The sequence below is a fragment of the Tiliqua scincoides genome, chromosome 9 (assembly GCF_035046505.1).
Source record: "Tiliqua scincoides isolate rTilSci1 chromosome 9, rTilSci1.hap2, whole genome shotgun sequence".
Classification (NCBI taxonomy): domain Eukaryota; kingdom Metazoa; phylum Chordata; class Lepidosauria; order Squamata; family Scincidae; genus Tiliqua; species Tiliqua scincoides.
In genome coordinates, this window is record NC_089829.1 from 22,559,295 (window position 1) to 22,577,512 (window position 18,218).

The window sequence follows — 18,218 nt, forward strand, 5'->3', positions numbered from 1 at the left end:
TTCGTTAGTCAGCAAGCCAGATAATCGGTCCGAAAGTCCCGTAAGTCAGTAGCCAGTCCGTTGGTTTGTCAGCAGTTGTGGGTCAGTCCGTGAGTCAATAGCCAGTCGGTCAGTTAGTCAGAAGGTCAGTCCACAAGGCAGAGCTGTAAGTCAGCAGTCCAGTATGTCCGTTAGCCACATAGTCAGTCAGCAAGTCTCCTCTCCCTCCACCACTTTCACCACTACAACCCACAAACCCTTCCTGTATCATGCGCTCCTTATATCACTAGCGACCTCATTGCCTCTAGTGGCAGCAGCTGTGCAGCACACCCTCTGCTGAAAAGCCCAGGCCTTAACCCTTAAAGGGACCACTGCTGACACCATTCTATCTCCTTGCCAGATCTTCAGCGATTGCAATACAGTCTCCTTTAGTCAATAACCTTCCCTTGTAGTGTTTACTGTGTTCCCACCTAGGGGTTCTGAGCTGTGTTCTGACTGTGATCCATGCGTGACATAGCACACGGTTGAACTAAAAACAGGTCAGTAGGACTGCTGGCTGGCTGCTTGGAGGGCTGGAAGGTGTGTGTGGGAGGGAGTTGTGTAGCCTTCTGACCATACTGCCTGAAGCTTCCCAGGGTGCACATTGTATGAACTAGTCTACAAGTACCTGGTGGGTTGTTTCTCTGTGTGCATATGGGTGAGTCCTTGTGCACAAACAGATCCAACTGCATGCAGGGCCCCCTTATCAGAGCTAGTGGAAAATCTCCCTCCTGGAGTACATGGTGTGTCCTTCAGCACCAGCTGCTTGCTGCCAGCAGGCAGAGTTTGTGGCAGTTCTTTCTTTAAGAACAAGGAAGAACCAAGCTGCGAAGGTGGAAAAGAGCAGTAGAAATGTGGAATGCTGCAGCTCCTGCAGAAGTCTGGAAATAATTCTGGAAAGCAATGTCCATTTAACTTAGTTTTGCTAGTCTCATGATTGTAGGGAGAAAGGTGAAATGGGGTTGACAGAGTGGGGTGTTTGGCAGCAAAAAAAAAAAGCCAAATCTGGAAAAACCCTTCAGAAGGAAAAAAATCTAAGCAACTGAAATCAAACTTAACATAGAATCAGGGTGATGTCCAGTGATGGAGGGGGGTGGGCTTCCTGCCCTTCCGTTCCTCTCTGCTGTGGGGGGATCCTCCCTTGCTCTGGTGTCTCCCGTTTCAAAGCCTGGCTTTTCTCTGTTGTCACTCCAGCCCCTTCAAGTGTGTCCTGCTTGCAGTCTGTACAGCATCTAGGTAACTGCTGTACCCAAGGAATACTGAGGGGGGCAGTAGTGAAAGGGCCATACTGGGCTCATGAAGGGCATGGTTCATGTGCCCCTTTCTGGCCTGGAGAACGTCCTTAAGGCAGCAGACTTTCCTTGAGGAACAAAACTTGATTCAGCAGAACAAACACTGGACAGGAAAGTTAATGATTATCTCCAGCCTCCCAGAGTGCTGGGTTCCTGGACTGCTCCACACCAGCCCTGCTGCCCACGAGCTTCCTGCAGGCAGCATGTTTGCACCTCTGCCTTTGGTGGCTGTCTTGGGCTTTCTGGGAGGGCTGCAACTCATGGGGGCTCGCAAAACGGAACCGCTGAGCGGCTCTGGTGACCAGCCACTCTTTCGTGGAGCAGATCACTACGACTTTGCCATTGTCGTCCCTGCAGGTGGCACGGAGTGCTTCTGGCAGTTTGCCCATCAGAGTGGCTACTTCTACTTCAGCTATGAGGTGGGTTCTGGAGGAGGGCATAACAGCCGTGCTGAGTCCCTAAGCAGAGGAGCTGCAGCCCTCTGCTCTTCTGGGGATTTCTGGCCTGACTGTGGTCTTCTCTGCTTCTATGACATGCCGCAGGAATCCTGTTTCATCCTAGTTCTTCAGTGGGGAGGGGCCCTGCAGGCTGGAGCTTATTCTTCATTCAGCTGGCCCTGGTGAAATCTGGTACAGGGAGATAAATTAAGGGAACTTCAGTGGAGCCTTAGAGGGTTCAGGTTCGTGTTAGAGCTTTGCCCTGGGCTCTGAGCAACCATGACCTCATTAACGTACACTTCAGTTTGTTTCCATCTGGAATATAGGATGAATTGTAACCTCACAGTGGTGATGAGTGACAATGAAGACTGAAAAAGCATGCTGCTAAATCAAACTTGGTATGAGTTACAGCAGGAGCAAAAAGGTGATCCTCATGGGTTGGAGTCTGAGCCTGCAAGCATTTTGGTTTTTACCCTGTCTGTGAGGACTAAACACCACCACTATAGCTATAGTAGTAACCTTGAGAGTTTGCTAGTTTGCCCCTGGATGTGTTCTCTGCAACAGGTGCAGGTACCACTGGAGCATTCTGACTTGCTTCTGAAACACCCAACTTCTACTTTCCTGTCCTTTGAAATCTGCTGCTGGGGTAGGCCTTGGCAGTCAGGACACATTCATACTAACCATCTATCTGTTGCACCACATTCCTCCAATGGCACACAAAACATGCTGGGGAGCCAGCTGCATCTTGGGCAAGTAGCTGCTGTAGCTTAAACCTGAATCAGAGACCAGCTAGCTTGTAAGCCACACTTAGCTTTGGTGGACTCTTTCCAGGGTCCATGAGCAAGAAGAGACCTTCTGTCAAAAAGCCTTGCACTGAGAGCTAGAAGTCAGGGGTTGCTACATGGATCTGCCCCCCCCCCCCAGAAAGCAGCTCTTCCTTCTGTTAGAACTGCTGCTTAGGCCCAGTCCCCCCTTCCTCTTTGCTACCCCAACGCAAGGCAACAAGCCAGCAGCAGCACCAAGAGCGGCCACCTGACCTGCTTGGCACATGGCAGCTTCCTTCTATAGCCCCAGGCTTGTGGGGTTTGGCTGCTGGCACAGGAAACCTCAGGTCAGCCTTGGAAGCCATGCCTGAGAAGCCAATCACTCTTCTGTGTCGCTTGCTTGCAGGTGCAGTGGACCTCAGGGCTTGGCCATGACAAGCACATCCTGGCCACGGCAAATGACCCCAATGACCTCCACCTTGGTACCGCACATGACGCAAGAGGCCAGATCAACTTCCCAACCAAGGAGACAGGTGCCTGACAGCCCCTTTGACTCAGCTCCACCCCTCTCCCAGCACAGCCACAGGACTTTTGAGCTCACCCAGCTGTGGCCAAGATCTATGAGGCAGAACATGTTGGTTCTTTTGACCCAAAAGCCACCATTTCCCCTACAGGTGGTGGTGGGGACAATGCCATGAAAAACTCCTGCCCCAAGGATGGAGAAGCTCTGAGCCTGATCTATCACACCCCCTCCCCAAACTGTAAAAAGAGCAGCTTCTGTAGTGATGAGGAATGTTCCAGGGCACATGAGGTCACTGTCTCTGCACTACGCAACAGTTTTTTATACCCCCACCCCAGGCACTTTGAAACAACTCAAGACTAAGCTCATCTGAAATACCTTCACAGTCTTCCCCCCCCCCCCCATTAAGCTATTTCTGCCCTACATTGCATAAAAGCAACAGGGATCAAATGGGCTGGGCAGAAATGGGTTAAGCTTGCTCTCACTCTATTTCTATTTTTTAGTGCTTGTCCAATGGGGGAAGGTCAACAAGAAAAAGTATAAGGCACCGCAGAAAGAGTTCTTGCTTCTGTGATTGCCCACTGTGATGTTAATCTTCATCATGTCAACTGTGTGTTAATCTTAGTCTCTTCTCAAGTGAGAAAGGGAGGCATTACCTGGGTTTGGTTGCAGGCCTCAATCCACATATGTGCCGAGGGGTTCAGTAACCTGGAGTCTGACTCTTCCTTGCAGGCTTCTACCAGCTGTGCCTCAGCAACCGCTACAACCACTTTGGCTCAGTGCAGGTTTATCTCAATTTTGGGGTCTTGTATGAGGGCTTTGACCTGCAAGGCACACCTGAGCTCGAGAGGAAGAGATTCAACGACACACTGGAGGCACTGGAGGTAACAATTTAATAACTAAGCCTTTGCCCTGGGAGAAGTAATTACACCAGGAGCTATATAAAAATCCACAAATGGAACCAGAAAAATTAGGACAAAACCTCCAGGTCATACTTGATACACCTCAGAAGGGCTTTGTAGCTCACCCAACCTAACAGGCTAAGAAGAAGGTACCCCTTGTGGCACCAACTGGTGGGAGGGGCAGCTCTGCTTCTCCAACCTGTTCCCTAAAGGACAGCCTTGTCTCAGGAGTTCCACATCTCCTGAAATACAAAAGGGGATGATCAGACTTTTCAGCCTCAGGGTCTTCCACCTGGCCTTTTATCTGTTCCAGGAGAGCACCCGGCGGCTGATGGTCCAGGCCTTCCATATGTGGCGCTTCTACAACACGGCTAGGATGAGAAACATGGCTGACTTCTTCCTGCTCCAGTCCAATTACAACTACGTGAACTGGTGGTCAGCGGCCCAGAGCCTCGCCATCATCCTCTCCGGCATCCTGCAGCTCTACTTTCTCAAGCGCCTGTTCCACATGCAGCCCACCACAGCCACCAACAAGCCACGGTGCTAGGGGTTCACCAAGGACCATCAGCTCCACCTCACATCTGCAAGCAGCACAAAACTCCACTGAGTGAGACTCCCAGTGCTTCCCCGGGCTGGCCCTGCTTCATTCACCTCCCTTCAGAGGCCTTCCTGAGAAACATGGGTATCACTGAAGAGGAGGGGCAGGGCACCACCTGCCAGTCACGGGGGTGAATCTGACCTTGGTTGAATAAACATAACTTGGAACGCAAAGTCCTCCTTGCTACAACTGCAGCATAAGTTGCCCAAGTAGTCACAAGGTGGAGAACAGTTGATATCTAGTGCAGGCACAGCTTCCTCCTCCCCTAGAGAGGCAGTCTCTTTTCCTTCACAGGCAGTTGCAGTCAGGAGAGTGGGAGAAAACTGCTGTTCTGGCTGCCCCTTTCTACAGCTAAGGGAAATGCCACTCTGATTTGGCAGCTGCTGCTTAGCTTCCAGAATATCTCAGGTTCAAGTTCTGGCATCTGCAAGTGGAGCTGTGAAATGGCCCTGCCTGAAATGCTGCCAAATCGTGGCCAGCCAGTGCAGAACTAAATGGATGGAGCTTTATCTGTTTGCATTCGTCCCTGTCCCAACCTCAAGAGAGCAATGGGAGAGGCTGCCCCCTCATCAGCTTTCTGCCTACAAACCATGAACATGATGAGCAAAGAGATAAAATCAAATACCTTTACTATGTAAAGAGTCCTAACTCTACCCTGTAAATCGACAGGCAGGCAGCTTTGTCGTAATGTTTACCAGCTTGTCCACAGCAACTACAGTCCTCATACATGAGATGATACAGACAGAAGTAGTGGGATGCCTGTTCTGCCGCACTATCAGCAACTTGCATGGTCAGGTCTGCCAGGGGTTGCATACAAAGGGGGTAGGAGACTGGCTGACAGTCCAAGGCAGCTTCTGTGGTTTCCACCAGGGATGAAGTCTTTGGGTCATCCTTTTCTCTCATTTAAGTTAGTGTCTCCTCATGCCGTATGTACTCTCCAACATCTGCCTGATGAAACACCACAATCGACATGGGGTCCACTTTTCGGCACTCCTGCGTGGATTTGGCTGCCACTCCAAAGCCCTGCAAGAGAGTCAGACAGTATTCAGGCTCTTGTATTACTTTATTTACCTGTTCAATGCCGTACCCAACCATGACCTATCACTCACCAGAGGGACGTCTGCCATGGAGTACACCACCACTCCCTGATACTGGGTGGTGCTCTCTGTGATGCGCCCCAGGCCAGACTTTAGGATGTGGTTTCCATAAAGAAAGGATTGTTCTGAACCAGGCTTCACCCACACTTTGTACTGCAGGAGAGACAGAAACCAGACAACCCACTGGCTGCAATAATGGAAAAGTCTGCTCACCCAGGCCAGCTGCCTGTCCACCCACCCTCCATGCTTCCAATCTTTCAGATCAAACATTGTGTGCCACCAGTTGAGCTCAAGCCCTTACATAGGCACAGACAGGCAAATCTCACCTTCCCAGTAAGCCCCCAAGGAAAACAAGAGAGAGTTGACATGTTTTGTGTATTCTTATCTTTTAGTCACAAGCCTCAAGAGTTGAATGGCTCATCACCTCCAATGAAAGCTGTAAGAAATCCTTTCCGCCCTCTGGCAAACAAAGCAGAAGATCCAGAAGCCAATATCCCATAAATCAACAGCAGTCTATGCTCTCCTTACCTTAGCATAAGGGGCAAGATAATCCAGGGCAGTGATGTGCAGCCTGAACTTCTGGGTCTTTGTAAACTTGCCAAAGCACGTGCCCACAGAAACCAGATTCTCCCGAGAGATGCTTGTGGCAAGTTTCAGAATTTTCTCACTAAGAAACAAACCAGACAGCACACTGTGACTCAGTCCCCCCCAGTCTCAATTTACCAGCAGCAGCTTTGACCCACACTGTGGCCTGATTTGAGGGGGGGGCCCCTCCTGGGAAGCAAAAGATACACACTGGCTGAGCAGGACCTGCTCTGCCTTTTCTCACACACATAAATTGTGCATGTGGGCAATGCATGAATATAAGGCGAGGTGACCGTAAGATGTCAAAACCAAGCCTAGACTACTGAGGTGACAACCCTGAGTTCAACCTGCCTAGAGACAGACACATACAAGAAAGGGGGAAGGAGATGCAGTTCAATGGAAGGAACTGGGAGATGTTCTCATCCCCAAACAAGCAAGGCCTCTGACACCCTGGCTCCCAAATAGAATGAAGGGTTTGTGACAGTAATGGACAAACTCCCACAAAGCTAACCGCACCACTCTGACCTATAAAACAGATTCCTTCCAGTCCTAATAGTCACATACACAAGACTGCCCACAAGTACAGCAGTGTCTCTTAATCCTGTTCTACCTATCCTGCTGTCTTCAACAGGGGAAGGAGCATTGTCTTTCTCTTAAAACTTAAGCCAGGGGTTTCCAGACTGCGTGCCGTGGCAAACTCACAGTACTGAAGGATGTCCCCAGTGGCCTCTTTCTGGCTCTCCCAGGTGTTGCCATTGCAGTATGAGATTCTTGCATGAGATGGATTGCATGAAATCTTGCACGATCCAAGATGGCAGTGACTGGAAGAGCCAGGAAGAAGAGGTCGCCATGAAAGAAGGGTGCCATGAGCATGGTAAGTTTGGGAACTGCTGTAGAAGCTTGATGGGAACACTTTCGCTTCCTAACTGCTTAAAAGTCCTTTGCTGTGAACACACACTATAGGAGCAAAAATGGGCAGCTCTCCGTGGTGTCTGGGCTCCCTCTTGGTAGAAGCCTCCCCTCTTCCCACCCCAAAGATGGTGGTGTGCAGTAGCAAATGGCAGTTAGCATCAGCTCCCTAATTTGTACTGCATGTGACAGGGATAGGGCTTAGCTCAGAGACAGCTGATGCCAGCAGCTTGAAAGGCTCTCTCCCAAGGGCAGTCCACCTTGCCCCAGGCTCCCGTCCCCTCCTTACCTTAAATAATAAACACGGTCCTTGTGCAGGCGGAAGCAGTAGGCGCCATCGGGTCGGTCGATGAGCAGCTGGATGTTCTCACCGATGCTGTGGGAGGGAGAGATGGACAAAGAGATGCACCATCAGTCAGAGGGCCCAGAGAACGCAAGCAGAGAACACAAGCCTTAGAGCAGTATTTCTCAAACTGTAGGTCGGGACCCACTAGGTGGGTTGCAGGTCAATTTCAAATGGGTCCCCATTCATTTCAATATTTCATTTTTAATATAGTAGACTTGATGCCACCATGGGATGTGATTGCATTTGGAGAGATCTTTCAGATCTATACTTTTAACGGGCTGTTGTGTATATGCCTTTAGAAATGCTAGTCAATGGGACTTACTCCTGGGTAAGTGTGGGTAGGATTGCAAACTAGGATTGTTAAAAAATTTCTTGCTCAATGATGTTACTTCCGGTTGGTACCAGCGCTAAAAGTTTGAGAACCACTGCTAGAGAGTTCGCCTGGCTGGCATCCTGCTCCCTGCTGGGCTGGTAGACATGAAGACAACAGCCCATCCTCCAGCAAACAGGACACTGAAGTAGACCTTCTCCCTGAACACACAACCTCCATGACTGACAGCCACCAACAGGAAGGGGGCTGCAGCTCAGAGGCAGAGTCCACCTGCTCTTCAGCCTGAGATGGTGTCTCCCAGTAGGGTTGGGGAAGACCCAAAGCTTGGTGATCCACTTCCAGCCAGTCAGTCAGTGTAGGTACTATAGACCTGGGTGGGCCAAGGCACAGCCTTGGAACAGAGCAGCTCTCAAGGCGAAACCTCCACAAATCTGCCTAACTTCTTCCCACCCCCATCCGTGGCAGGGAGTTCCACAACTTTCTCCCCCCACCTGTGTTAGGAGGTTCCACAGGCTTCTTTCCACCCCCACCTGTGGCAGGAGGTTCCACAGGCTTCTTCCCACCCGCACCCGTGGCAGGGAGTTCCACAGGTTTCTTCCCACCCTCCAGTGGCAAGGAGTTCCACAGCCAACCGCCGCTTACTATCTGGCGAGCTTCTCGAAGAGGACGCGGGTTTCCTCCTCCGTCAGCGGCCGCATCGCGTCGCCCGACAGACCGTGAGCGGGCACGTGCTCAGACGCCGGGCACAGGGGAAAGGTGAAGGAGGACGCAAGACCGGAAGCGGAAGCTCCTCCTAACGGACGGAAGAGCCCTAGGGAGGAGGTGCCTATGGTCACAATAGAGTGCGCACGGGGTCCGGGGTAGAGCGCCCCCACTTGGCCTCCCTATTCCGAGCACAGAGCCGGGCCGCGGAGGCCAGAGCGGCACCCGGAGGTGCCGCGAGGCCACCCCGTTGCCATGGCGATCACTTCCCGGTCCACGTCGGCGCAGCGGGCGATGGCGGCGGCGGGCTCGGCGGACCTGGAGGAGGCGAGCCTGCTGGCCTGGCTCTTCCGGGCGGCGCCCCTGCCGGCGGCCGCGGCGGGGGACGCGGAGCTGTCGGGCTACCTGGCGACGCTGTCGGGCCTGGGCCTGGAGGCGCTGCGGAGGGAGCCCGGGCGCCTGGCGGAGGAGCGGGCGCAGCTCGGGGCGCAGACGCGGGCCCTCGCCTTCGCCCACTACAAGGCCTTCATCCGCTCCGCCGAGTGCACCGCCGAGACGCGCCGCGGCTTCGGGGGCATCGAGTGCGGCCTCGACCGCCTGCTGGGCCGCCTGCCGCCCTTTGCTGGGGCCTGCCGGTGAGGCTGGGAGGCCCGCCAAGAGCCTCAGGGGCCGTCCGGCTCCCCAGGGCCTGAAGCGCCTGCTGGCAAGGGCCCCGCGCGGCCAGGGGCGTGGAGGGAAGCCGTGGTGCCATCCTAGGCACACTTTCCTGGGACTGTAATGGATCTTACTTCTGAGTAGACTTGTATAGGATTCGGCTCTAAAGCGCGGGGAGCCCAGAAGCAAAGAGGTGGAAGGAGGGGTGGGGGGACCAGGAGGAAGAGGAGCAGCTCTGAGTACAAGGAGGCTGCTGTGTGTTCTGGTGGGTGAAGGGCACAGGGCTTCATGCTGGGGAGCAGGAGTGCCAGGAGCTTGGCTGAGAGGCAGCAGGGCTTAGAGAAGTGGCTGCTGGATCTCAGTTCTGCCCCTGAGAATGACCTGTGCCCAGTTGTGGATCTCCCCTCACAAGAACACTCTGACTTGCTCTGCCTCCATCTTTTCCTCCCCCTTTCCCTTTCATGGGCTAACCTGCTGCCCTTTCCTTCTACCCCCAGGAATTTCATGCGAGAGGCTGAGCAGATCGCCCAGAGCCGCCACATGAACAATCTGACCCTGAACCGCCACACGGAGATCCTTGAAATTCTGGAGATCCCCCAGCTCATGGACACCTGTGTGCGCAACAGCTACTATGAGGAGGCCTTGGAGCTGGTTGCCCATGTCCGCCGCTTGGAAAAGAAGCACAGTGCCATCCCAGTCATCCAGGTGCGGCTGAGTCTCCTCCGCTTCCCAGGCAGCCTGTCTCTGGAGCTCCCCAAAGTGATGGGAGGAAGAGTTTCTAGTTCTCTCCCAAAGCCTTGGAATTTGCTACCTGAAGAGCTGACCAAAAGATTGACTCCTGCAGCCCCTATGCTTGTACCTGCCACTCTACTTTATACAGGAAGTGCCGGGTCTGCTTGTCGTCCTAGGTGTGATCTTGTTTCTTGGACTGTCCAATGATCGCCACACTCCGAGTTCTAGCCATGATTCTGGCACACGGTGCCATGTGCATTTTCATGAGCCACAATATTTCTGCTTCTGAGGTTTTTTATGAGTGCAAAACAGCTTCTCCTATTTGTAGACAGGGCCTGTCTGTGCTGGAAGGCGAGGTGATTTCTCTTTCTGCAGACACGGAATACATCCTCGGTCCTCTTAAGTGTTGCACTTTACTTTTCAGCCTTTAAAAAACAAGGATAGGTATATGATAGGGGACTTGTTCCAGGGGACAAGTGGCCAGTTTGTGGCACTTACTGGAATTCTTGCAGAGAATGGTTGGTTGGGAGGACTCTGGTTTGATCGAGCAAGGTGCTTCCTATGTTCTAGAGCCAAGAGTGTTGACTCAGAATCACTCAGCACAGGTGAATTCGTCTTAAGAGCTAGAGAGCACAACATGTATGCTTCACCACATGCAGCAGGGTAAAGCATTGAGCCATGCAAGATCAAAGTCATCCTAGCCATGCCTACTCTAAAGGTTATGCCTGATTCCAAGAAAGGTGCCCCAAAAGCCTGTTGGCAAGGTGCTGGGCCGTGGGGAGTGGGCTGGGTGCCATGCCCTGCAGGAGTTCATTTGCCTACCTTTCCCTCTGCAGAGTATCGTGGTTGAGGTACGCCAATCTACGCAGCTCATGTTAACCCAGCTGATTCAGCAACTCCGCACCAACATCCAGCTGCCAGCCTGCTTGCGGGTCATTGGCTACCTACGTTGCATGGATGTCTTCACAGAGGCTGAATTGCGCATTACCTTCCTGCACGCTCGGGACACCTGGCTACGCTCCATCCTTGCTGCCATTCCTGACGATGACCCTTATGTGCACATTACCAAGACGGTTGAGGCATGCCGCGTGCACCTCTTCGACATAATCACACAGTATCGTGCCATTTTTGCAGATGAGGAGCCACTGGTGCCACCTCCTGGACAGGACATCCTCAACGAAAGCGCCATCTTCCACGGGTGGGTCCTGCAGAAGGTCTCGCAGTTCTTACAGCTGCTTGAGCACGACTTGCAGCATGGCGTGGGTGGCCGCCTGGACTCTTTGTTGGGCCAGTGCATGTACTTTGGGCTGTCCTTCAGCCGTGTAGGAGCTGACTTCCGGGGCCAGCTGGCCCCCATCTTCCAGCGTGTGGCACTGCTCACCTTCCAGAAAGCCGTGGAGGAAACTATGAACAAGTTCCAGGAGGAGATGAACTCCTACACGCTGATCTCTGCCCCTGCTGTCCTGGGCAGCACAATTCCCCTGGCGGTGCCATCTGCTCAGCCAGGCACCCTGCAGCCGCCCATGGTACTGTTGGACTTCCCACCCCTTGCCTGTTTCCTCAACAACATCCTAGTAGCCTTCAACGACCTGCGTCTGTGCTGCCCTGTGGCCATTGCTCAAGATGTCGCTGCTTCCCTGGAGAATGCCCTTGGCCAGGTGAGGCTCTGTTTTCTCTTGTGTCTCAGGTCATTGGAATTGGGTCTAGAGAGAATAGACTGTTTTCTGGTCAACTGCAGGAGCTGAGGTGCCTGTGCCACATCTGGAAGCGGGTCCTTTGAAATGGTTCTGCCTCTTCTGCAACGTGGTGGGCCACATCAGCCTGCTGATGCTGCAGTCTCTTGCAAGGGCAAAATACATAGTGCCTGCCATTTCACTGTTTTATGTATCCCTTAGAGGTTAGCTGTGCTTTTTGAGTCCACAGGTGAATTTTACCTGGTTCAGTGGGATTGTGCCTCAGTGGAACCACGGTCCTTGTTTTCTGCGGACGATGAAAGGCATCAGATTCCAGCCTCTCCCCTCTTGTTGCAGGTGGCCAAAATAATCCTGGCTTTCCACCGGGCTGAGGCTGTGGCATTCAGCAGCCGAGAACAAGAACTTTTTGTCCAGTTCTGCATGGCGTTCCTGGAAGACTTGGTGCCCTACCTCAATCGCTGCCTCCAGCTCCTCTTTCCCCCCTCCCAAATTGCACAGACTCTGGGTATGGCTGTTTTTGTTCTGGTAGATAGAGGAAGAGCCTCCTTGTTATTGTGCCTCTCTGTCCTTCCTACTTTTGCTTTCTGTGGGTGATCTGCTGGTGGAGGGGGGAGAGGGGTTCTTGTAAGCTAGACAACTGGAACTGCCTGCTCTGCTGTCCAGGCCCTCCTGGGAGAGAGGCAGGAAGACTTGGGAGGCTGTGCATTTTGAGGTGCTTTCTTTGTGATTTGATTTGATAGCATAAGGCGGATGTAAGATTTTGGTTTCTTCCTTTTCCTCCTAGGTGTTCCCCCAACTCAGCTGCAGAAATATGGGAGCCTTGGTGGTGTGAATGTGCAGGCGATCCAGGAGCTCCTGGCTTCTGTCCTGCCGGAGAAAGAGGCAGTCTTTCCTCTGGCTGAGGAGAAAGGACTCACCCTGGAAAGTCAAGGTTCTCTGTTGCAGTTGGAGCTCCCTGACCCAAAGCAGGAAACAGAGCCCAGCCCCGAGGGTCCCATTTCAGACATGGAAGAGAGCAGCACAGCTTCTGGGGAAGCATTGCAGCTCAGTGCTCCTCCAGTGGCTGAAGAGTTTTCTCTGGATTGAGACTGTTTGCTGGGTGTCAGAGATTTGACATGCCGGACTTCAGAGAGGAGCCGTTGTGTGTGCATTGCCAGCAGTGCCTGGGGCAGCGCTTCTACTTCTGCTCCCATTGGGCATTCCAGATGGGAAGGAAGTTGACCCTGACCCAAAGCAGGAAACAGAGCCCAGCCCCAAGGGTCCACAGGTGGACACTGACCTGTGTGGGTAAAACTGATTGCCTCTGGTAAATGTGATGCTGACTAAGGTGAATCAGGGCCTGAATAAACTTGGTAACTGTTGTTTTGTCCCTTAATAGTGCCTTATACTTTGCAATACAAGGACAGGGTTGGGGCCCTGTATCTTCCCTGCCTTGGATTGTTGCTTCATTTCCATACATTTTTGGTCCCAGATGATTCTGTGTTGTCATCCCCCTCAACAGAGGTGCACCCCTTTCCATCTAAATTGCCTGGTAATTCCATTTGCAGAATGGGAGTAGCTTTATTGTGAATCAAAGAGCCTCAGTCTCAGGCTGTGTGAACTCCTGCTGGGGGGGGGGGGGAAGATAGTGAAAAAAAGGCATGGAGCCCCTTCTGTAGAAGCTAAAGGAGCTGCTTGTCTAGGCTATGACCTATATTTTATTCTTCTGAGTAGAATATTTAGCATTCCCCGTTCAGCTGGACCTCTTCCAGGCTGTCTTGTCATCTAAAAGCAAAAATAAATAGTGTGACAACATACTGTTAAAACACTTGTGCAGCAGAAAAAAAGGTGCAATTAAATGGCTTGTCTACATGAATGCCTTCTGGTTTGATTTGGGGTTAGGCAGTTCCCTGGGGAGAACATTCCATAGAGAAAGACCCCTATAGCAACTTCTGTGGGTATGTACCAGGTCTTGGAAAAGGCCTTTAAAGAGGATCTGGGCAGTTGGGCACATGCAGGCTGCCTGTGGTGATCCTTGAGGGACCCAGCCCCAAGCTTTGAAAGGCCCCATCCAGCACTTTGCCTGGTGCTGGGAAAGACAGCAGCAGCCATGGCAGTGGCTGTTGAGCTGCTGGAATTGAGGTCTCCCTCCAGTCCAGCTCCTTGCAGCAGGGAGCTGCATTCCCTGCTGCATTCTCAGTACGTTTTCCAAAGGTGCCACGTGGAGGGAGGGGGCTGACCCACCAGAGACAAGCAGGCTGCTTCAGCCCGGGGCGCTTGCAGGAGCGCAAATGAGACCCTCCGCCTCCCACCACGGGTTCCTCCCAGCCCTCCGCTGGGCTTGAAAGACGTCAGGCGGAAGTCCGGGGCTTCGTCCCGGAGAACTACGTTTCCCAGCATCCAGAAATACACCCGGGCTTCCTGCTCCGGGAGCGCGCGGATACTTGGAGAAGCAGGAGCTGGTAGGGCTCGGGGCGCGCGGAGGCGAAGGGCGGCTCCGATTCAGGCGGCAGTGCTGCACACCCTTTCATGGGAGTAAGTCCTATTGAACGCCACAGGGCTTACTTGTGAGTAGACATGCATGCCGAGAAAAGCGCGGAGCATCTCGACTCCTCTGGCGGCTTCCAGGGAGTGGGGCTTTCGCTCTCCCCGCTCCCGGCCCAGGCAGTTTTGCCACTTGGGGTGAGGGTCATAACTGAGGAGGGGAAGTCTTGGAAGCAGACCAGGATATGCAGAGCAGGAGGAAGCGCTGCCACGGGGGGCAGCAGGCTGTGGTCCCTTCAAGATTAACTCACTGGGGTTTGGGGGCTACAGTCCAGTTCATCGGAGGTGAAGGAAAGGAGACAGATCGTAGATTAGCCAAGACTTAAGCACAGAGTTGTCTGTTGCATGTACACTGCTGCAGAAGTTGGCCCCAGAAAGCTTGTGTTGCATAGGTGCTGAGAGCTGTGACTCGGAACCTCTCTGGCTCAGCCCCCGCTGTGGCTTTGCACAGTGGCCTTGCAACATGCACGATGGCCTTGGCCCAGGGGCTGCTCCGGTTTTTGTGTTGGTGGGGGTAAGGATTCCCTAAACTCCAGAGCCCAGGTTAACCAAGTGGGTAGACCTGGGCTCCAGTCAGGACTTGCCCAGATCTACCTGCTAGGTAGACCTGGGCTCCCAGGGCGTGGAGCCCAGATCTACCTGCCAGGAAGATCTGGGTTCCCATTCCAACTTAGCTCCGTCAGCCACCAATGCCCTTCCCCTGGCTCCTGACTTTGCTCCCTGCTGGTGCAACAGTTTGGGGGACCAGGTACCCATGGTCCCCCTGGATCCACTCATGCCTTGGCCGAGGGTTTTGGTTTTCTCCAGCAGCAGTACAGGGATACTTCTGTACCAGCTTGCAGGACTGCCAGAATTTATTTCATCATTATGATCTTGGTGAACTTTGGACATTCAGAAAGTGATATAGAAATGTTAAGAATTATTAGATGTCGCAGCTGGTTTCAACCCTTCCATTTGTTGCTGTTTTAGAATTTCTGTGTTTCTGATAATAAGCCAACTGACCCCTTCAAACATTTTTTTCACCTGTTTGTTTTATTTTGGGGGGTTTCCTTCCAAATAATGGCACACTTGCTCCCCTCCTTTGCAGTAAGAAATCCTTGCAAACTCCAGTCCTTTATTTTAGCTGCAGACAGTAGGTGGCTCCCTCTCCAAATTGCTCTGGCTGCTTTTGGAGGCCACAACTCTCAGGAATGCCTGCATATGTCATTTTACTGATCTCTGGCTTGTTCTTGGGCAGATTTCCTGACTGTTTGCCTGAAGCTGCCATGGTGGCATGTAGGATGAGGCCTGGCCTGGCCTGCGTCTTGCTGAGCAGCTGCCACTGGAGCAGGACTCTCCTGGTTCTGCCGGCCCACCCTCTGGTGTACCACAGCTGCATCCGGGCAGCCTCCTCTCAGTCAGAGAAGCAGCGCACCTATTGGCAGTACCTGCGGCGCAAAGTCCTGAAGCCGCCCACTCCGCCTTACAGCCACGTGTGCCAAGTGGGAGACCCAGTTCTGCGCTGCACTGCTGCCCCTGTGGAACCTTCACAGGTTACCAGCCATGAGGTGCAGGTTCTCATCCAGACACTGGTACGAGTGATGCGCAGGGAAGAGTGCGTGGGTCTCAGTGCCCCCCAAGTGGGAGTACCCCTCCAGGTCTTTGTTGCAGAGTTCCCAGAGAGGATGTGGCAGAAGAATGTGCCCAATGTCCGAGAGGCCAAGCAGATGACCCCTTTCCCACTGCGCGTCTTTGTGAACCCCACTATGCGGGTGCTTGACTCCCGACTGGTCTCCTTCCCTGAGGGCTGCAGCAGCATCAGCGGCTTCTCTGCCTGTGTCCCCAGGTACCAGGCTGTGCACCTCTCAGGTAGGCTGGTACTTCTGCCCTTTGCTCTTTGAAGCAGAGGCTCATGCCTGAGGGGTGGGGTGAAAACTGTGAAACTTGGGGCATGCTGTGGGTCTCTGTGGAATCTGGACTGTGCACTTTTAGCATTCTTCTTGGCCCTTCAATCTAAAGTGGTTGCAGGTCCTCTTTTATGTTCATCCCAGTTGAGTGGGTCAGCTGGGAAAGTATGAGAACATCAGAAGACTCAGGTGCCAGGTCAGGCTCAAGAAGGCCGCATCTAGTCCAGCATCATCTTGTTCCCGCAGTGGCCAGTCAGCCAGAAATCTCAGTGGGGAAGGCACAAACAGGAGAGCAAAGGAGACCCCTCTCAAATCACTGCTCCCTTGCAGCTGGTACTTCCGAGGCACACTGCTGCTGAAATTGCAGGTAGTGCATCACTGTGCTGACCAGCAGCTGTTGATCAGCCTATGGTCCTCCATGAGTTGGTCCAGGCCCTCTTTGCAGCCACCCAAAAGGAGCACCTCCTCTTGCTTAGTTTCATTGGATGATTCCTGGCTCTAGTATTGTGTGTGAGAAAAACTTCTCTCTGTACACTATGCATATTAAGTGCACACACCACAAAATTGTGTTATTTTCTCATCTTGTCAGGTGTTATTCATTCATTGATGCTAGCATTTTTGTGGCCATGAGGTACCCACTTAGACATGTCCAATGTGTGTTCTTAACTGTGCCTGACAGGAGAACAGAGGGGTGCAGTGGAAAAGTGAGAGGACTGTTGACCATCAAACCAAGAGGCAAAAGCTACTTCTTGTGCGGTCCCAGAGAAAATGATGAAGGGGAAGAAGAGTTGGCAGCAGAGGGGTGGGTGTTGTCCTGACACAAAGCAGGAATTTGACCATGACAAAGGCAATGCCCCCTCACTACCTGCAGAGGGGCAGGTTTGGTCACACATTTGCCTCCTCTCTGCTGACCAGAGACACTGAACCCAGCAGTCTTTTTCACCGCAGCTCCTCTTTCTCCTCCCCAGGCCTCAATGAAACTGGGGAAGTGACCACCTGGCAGGCCAGTGGCTGGGCAGCCCGCATCATCCAGCATGAGATGGATCATCTCCAAGGAGTGCTGTATCTTGACAAGATGGAGAGCAGGACATTTGTGAATTTGCGATGGGCAGAGATCAATGACTGAGCTACGTGTGGCTGGGGAGGGGGGGCATACAAGGAATGCCTTTACCAGTTGCTTGTTGGACTCTCTGAAGCTGCAGAAGGACTGAGACGCAAATACTGTACCTGTACTGCTTATGTCGGTGGAGTGGGTGGAGACACTTGCATTGGGGCTAGTTGCACTCCTGCAGACTTCCTGCTGCCATGTTGTATACACTGTGGGTTGCAGTGGTAGAGCTGCTCTGGCTGCACAAACAAACCACATGCATACTTGGCGCTGCAACAGTGGCAGGCACTGCCTCTAGGCATCCATTGAGCCATGGACAGGGAACCTGGCATGCTGCAGCCAGTGAAGGCAGCACAGGGGTCTACTCCAGTCCTTGGTACTGCTGTCACTTCGCAGCAGACACTGCCTCACAGGGCAACCTGTGTGGTGGCTCTCTCCCTGCTCTCACAGCTTGGGGGGGGGGAGGCTTGAGGCACAGGAAGAGCCAACTTGACAGGGCCCTGGTACTGTAGTAGGCAAGGGAAGGTTGACTTTGAAAGCACCAACAGACCTTAAGAGATACTATACAAAGCTTTATTACAGTAGACATTATCCAGAAAAGGCATCCATTGATCCTTGCCCATCAGGCCTGATCTGCATGAGCAGGATGGGTTAGACTTCACAGTGGCCAATGGCCCCCAGATCAGAAAGGAATTGCTGCAGTGCCTTTTGCCCAGCCTGCACTCTACCTGTTGAGGGGTTTGTTTTCATCCGGGGCCCCTTCTCTAGTGCAGGAGGGGAGAGGAAGACTGGCAGATGAAACTGAGCACATCCACTCCCAAGAAGCAGGCATTTTGTGTCTTTTTGGTCAAGAATTTCCCACAGCACATGCTGCTTTTGTGAAATAAACACAACCCAAACATTCCTGCTTTTTTTATGTTTTTGATGAGGAAGCCAGACTGAATATATGAAGACACACATTGTTTAAGCCCTCATTTGGAACCCTTTATTTTCTTTCCTCCATAATCTGCTCCTCCCACACTCGAGGTCAGCTATGATTATGTACACCAGATGAAGTATGGGGTGTGTGGTCATCAACACCCTCTGCAAATGCTAGCCAGGCAGCACCAGCGGCCTCAAC

At 52.8% G+C, this 18,218-nt stretch overlaps 4 protein-coding genes across 5 annotated transcripts; 3 read left to right on the top strand and 1 right to left on the bottom strand.

Moving 5' to 3' along the window:
- Positions 1-1,443: 1,443 nt before the first annotated feature.
- TMED6 (transmembrane p24 trafficking protein 6) lies at positions 1,444-4,552 on the top strand. Its single transcript, XM_066636805.1, has 4 exons — positions 1,444-1,729; positions 2,918-3,044; positions 3,764-3,915; positions 4,247-4,552. Exons 1-4 carry the CDS (start codon positions 1,514-1,516, stop codon positions 4,478-4,480), a joined length of 729 nt encoding a protein of 242 aa, XP_066492902.1. The 5' UTR covers positions 1,444-1,513; the 3' UTR covers positions 4,481-4,552.
- A 591-nt stretch (positions 4,553-5,143) lies between these two features.
- Positions 5,144-8,562, bottom strand: NIP7 (nucleolar pre-rRNA processing protein NIP7). The gene is made up of 5 exons (XM_066636803.1): positions 8,442-8,562; positions 7,412-7,498; positions 6,157-6,295; positions 5,641-5,781; positions 5,144-5,554 (listed from the first exon to the last, which is right to left on the bottom strand). Exons 1-5 carry the CDS (start codon positions 8,495-8,497, stop codon positions 5,435-5,437), a joined length of 543 nt encoding a protein of 180 aa, XP_066492900.1. The 5' UTR covers positions 8,498-8,562; the 3' UTR covers positions 5,144-5,434.
- A 139-nt stretch (positions 8,563-8,701) lies between these two features.
- COG8 (component of oligomeric golgi complex 8) lies at positions 8,702-17,999 on the top strand. Of its 2 annotated transcripts, XM_066636921.1 has the most exons (6): positions 8,702-9,136; positions 9,653-9,860; positions 10,724-11,545; positions 11,918-12,086; positions 12,366-12,563; positions 16,959-17,999. In XM_066636921.1, exons 1-6 carry the CDS (start codon positions 8,757-8,759, stop codon positions 17,114-17,116), a joined length of 1,935 nt encoding a protein of 644 aa, XP_066493018.1. In that variant the 5' UTR covers positions 8,702-8,756; the 3' UTR covers positions 17,117-17,999. The 2 variants fall into 2 exon arrangements, with proteins under 2 accessions (XP_066493018.1, XP_066493017.1); XM_066636920.1 differs by lacking the exon at positions 16,959-17,999 and having other exon boundaries at positions 12,366-13,416.
- On the top strand, positions 13,960-16,742 carry PDF (peptide deformylase, mitochondrial). The gene is made up of 3 exons (XM_066636924.1): positions 13,960-14,127; positions 15,342-15,952; positions 16,670-16,742. Exons 1-3 carry the CDS (start codon positions 14,090-14,092, stop codon positions 16,696-16,698), a joined length of 678 nt encoding a protein of 225 aa, XP_066493021.1. The 5' UTR covers positions 13,960-14,089; the 3' UTR covers positions 16,699-16,742.
- Positions 18,000-18,218: the final 219 nt, after the last annotated feature.

Bases quoted from the DNA above. Each gene is read 5' to 3' on its own strand.
- TMED6 (XM_066636805.1), top strand. From the start codon at position 1,514: ATGTTTGCACCTCTGCCTTTGGTGGCTGTCTTGGGCTTTCTGGGAGGG. The intron at 3,045-3,763 runs GTGCCTGACAGC...TCTTCCTTGCAG, and splicing joins CTTCCCAACCAAGGAGACAG to GCTTCTACCAGCTGTGCCTC. The intron at 3,916-4,246 runs GTAACAATTTAA...TATCTGTTCCAG, and splicing joins ACACACTGGAGGCACTGGAG to GAGAGCACCCGGCGGCTGAT.
- NIP7 (XM_066636803.1), bottom strand. From the start codon at position 8,497: ATGCGGCCGCTGACGGAGGAGGAAACCCGCGTCCTCTTCGAGAAGCTC. The intron at 7,499-8,441 runs GTAAGCGGCGGT...TCCCTCCCACAG, and splicing joins TTCGAGAAGCTCGCCAGATA to CATCGGTGAGAACATCCAGC. The intron at 5,782-6,156 runs GTAAGGAGAGCA...TCTCTCCTGCAG, and splicing joins ATCTTGCCCCTTATGCTAAG to TACAAAGTGTGGGTGAAGCC.
- COG8 (XM_066636921.1), top strand. From the start codon at position 8,757: ATGGCGATCACTTCCCGGTCCACGTCGGCGCAGCGGGCGATGGCGGCG. The intron at 11,546-11,917 runs GTGAGGCTCTGT...CTCTTGTTGCAG, and splicing joins TGGAGAATGCCCTTGGCCAG to GTGGCCAAAATAATCCTGGC. The intron at 12,087-12,365 runs GTATGGCTGTTT...TTTTCCTCCTAG, and splicing joins CCAAATTGCACAGACTCTGG to GTGTTCCCCCAACTCAGCTG.
- PDF (XM_066636924.1), top strand. From the start codon at position 14,090: ATGGGAGTAAGTCCTATTGAACGCCACAGGGCTTACTT. The intron at 14,128-15,341 runs GTGAGTAGACAT...GTTCTTGGGCAG, and splicing joins GAACGCCACAGGGCTTACTT to ATTTCCTGACTGTTTGCCTG. The intron at 15,953-16,669 runs GTAGGCTGGTAC...TGTGCCTGACAG, and splicing joins CCAGGCTGTGCACCTCTCAG to GAGAACAGAGGGGTGCAGTG.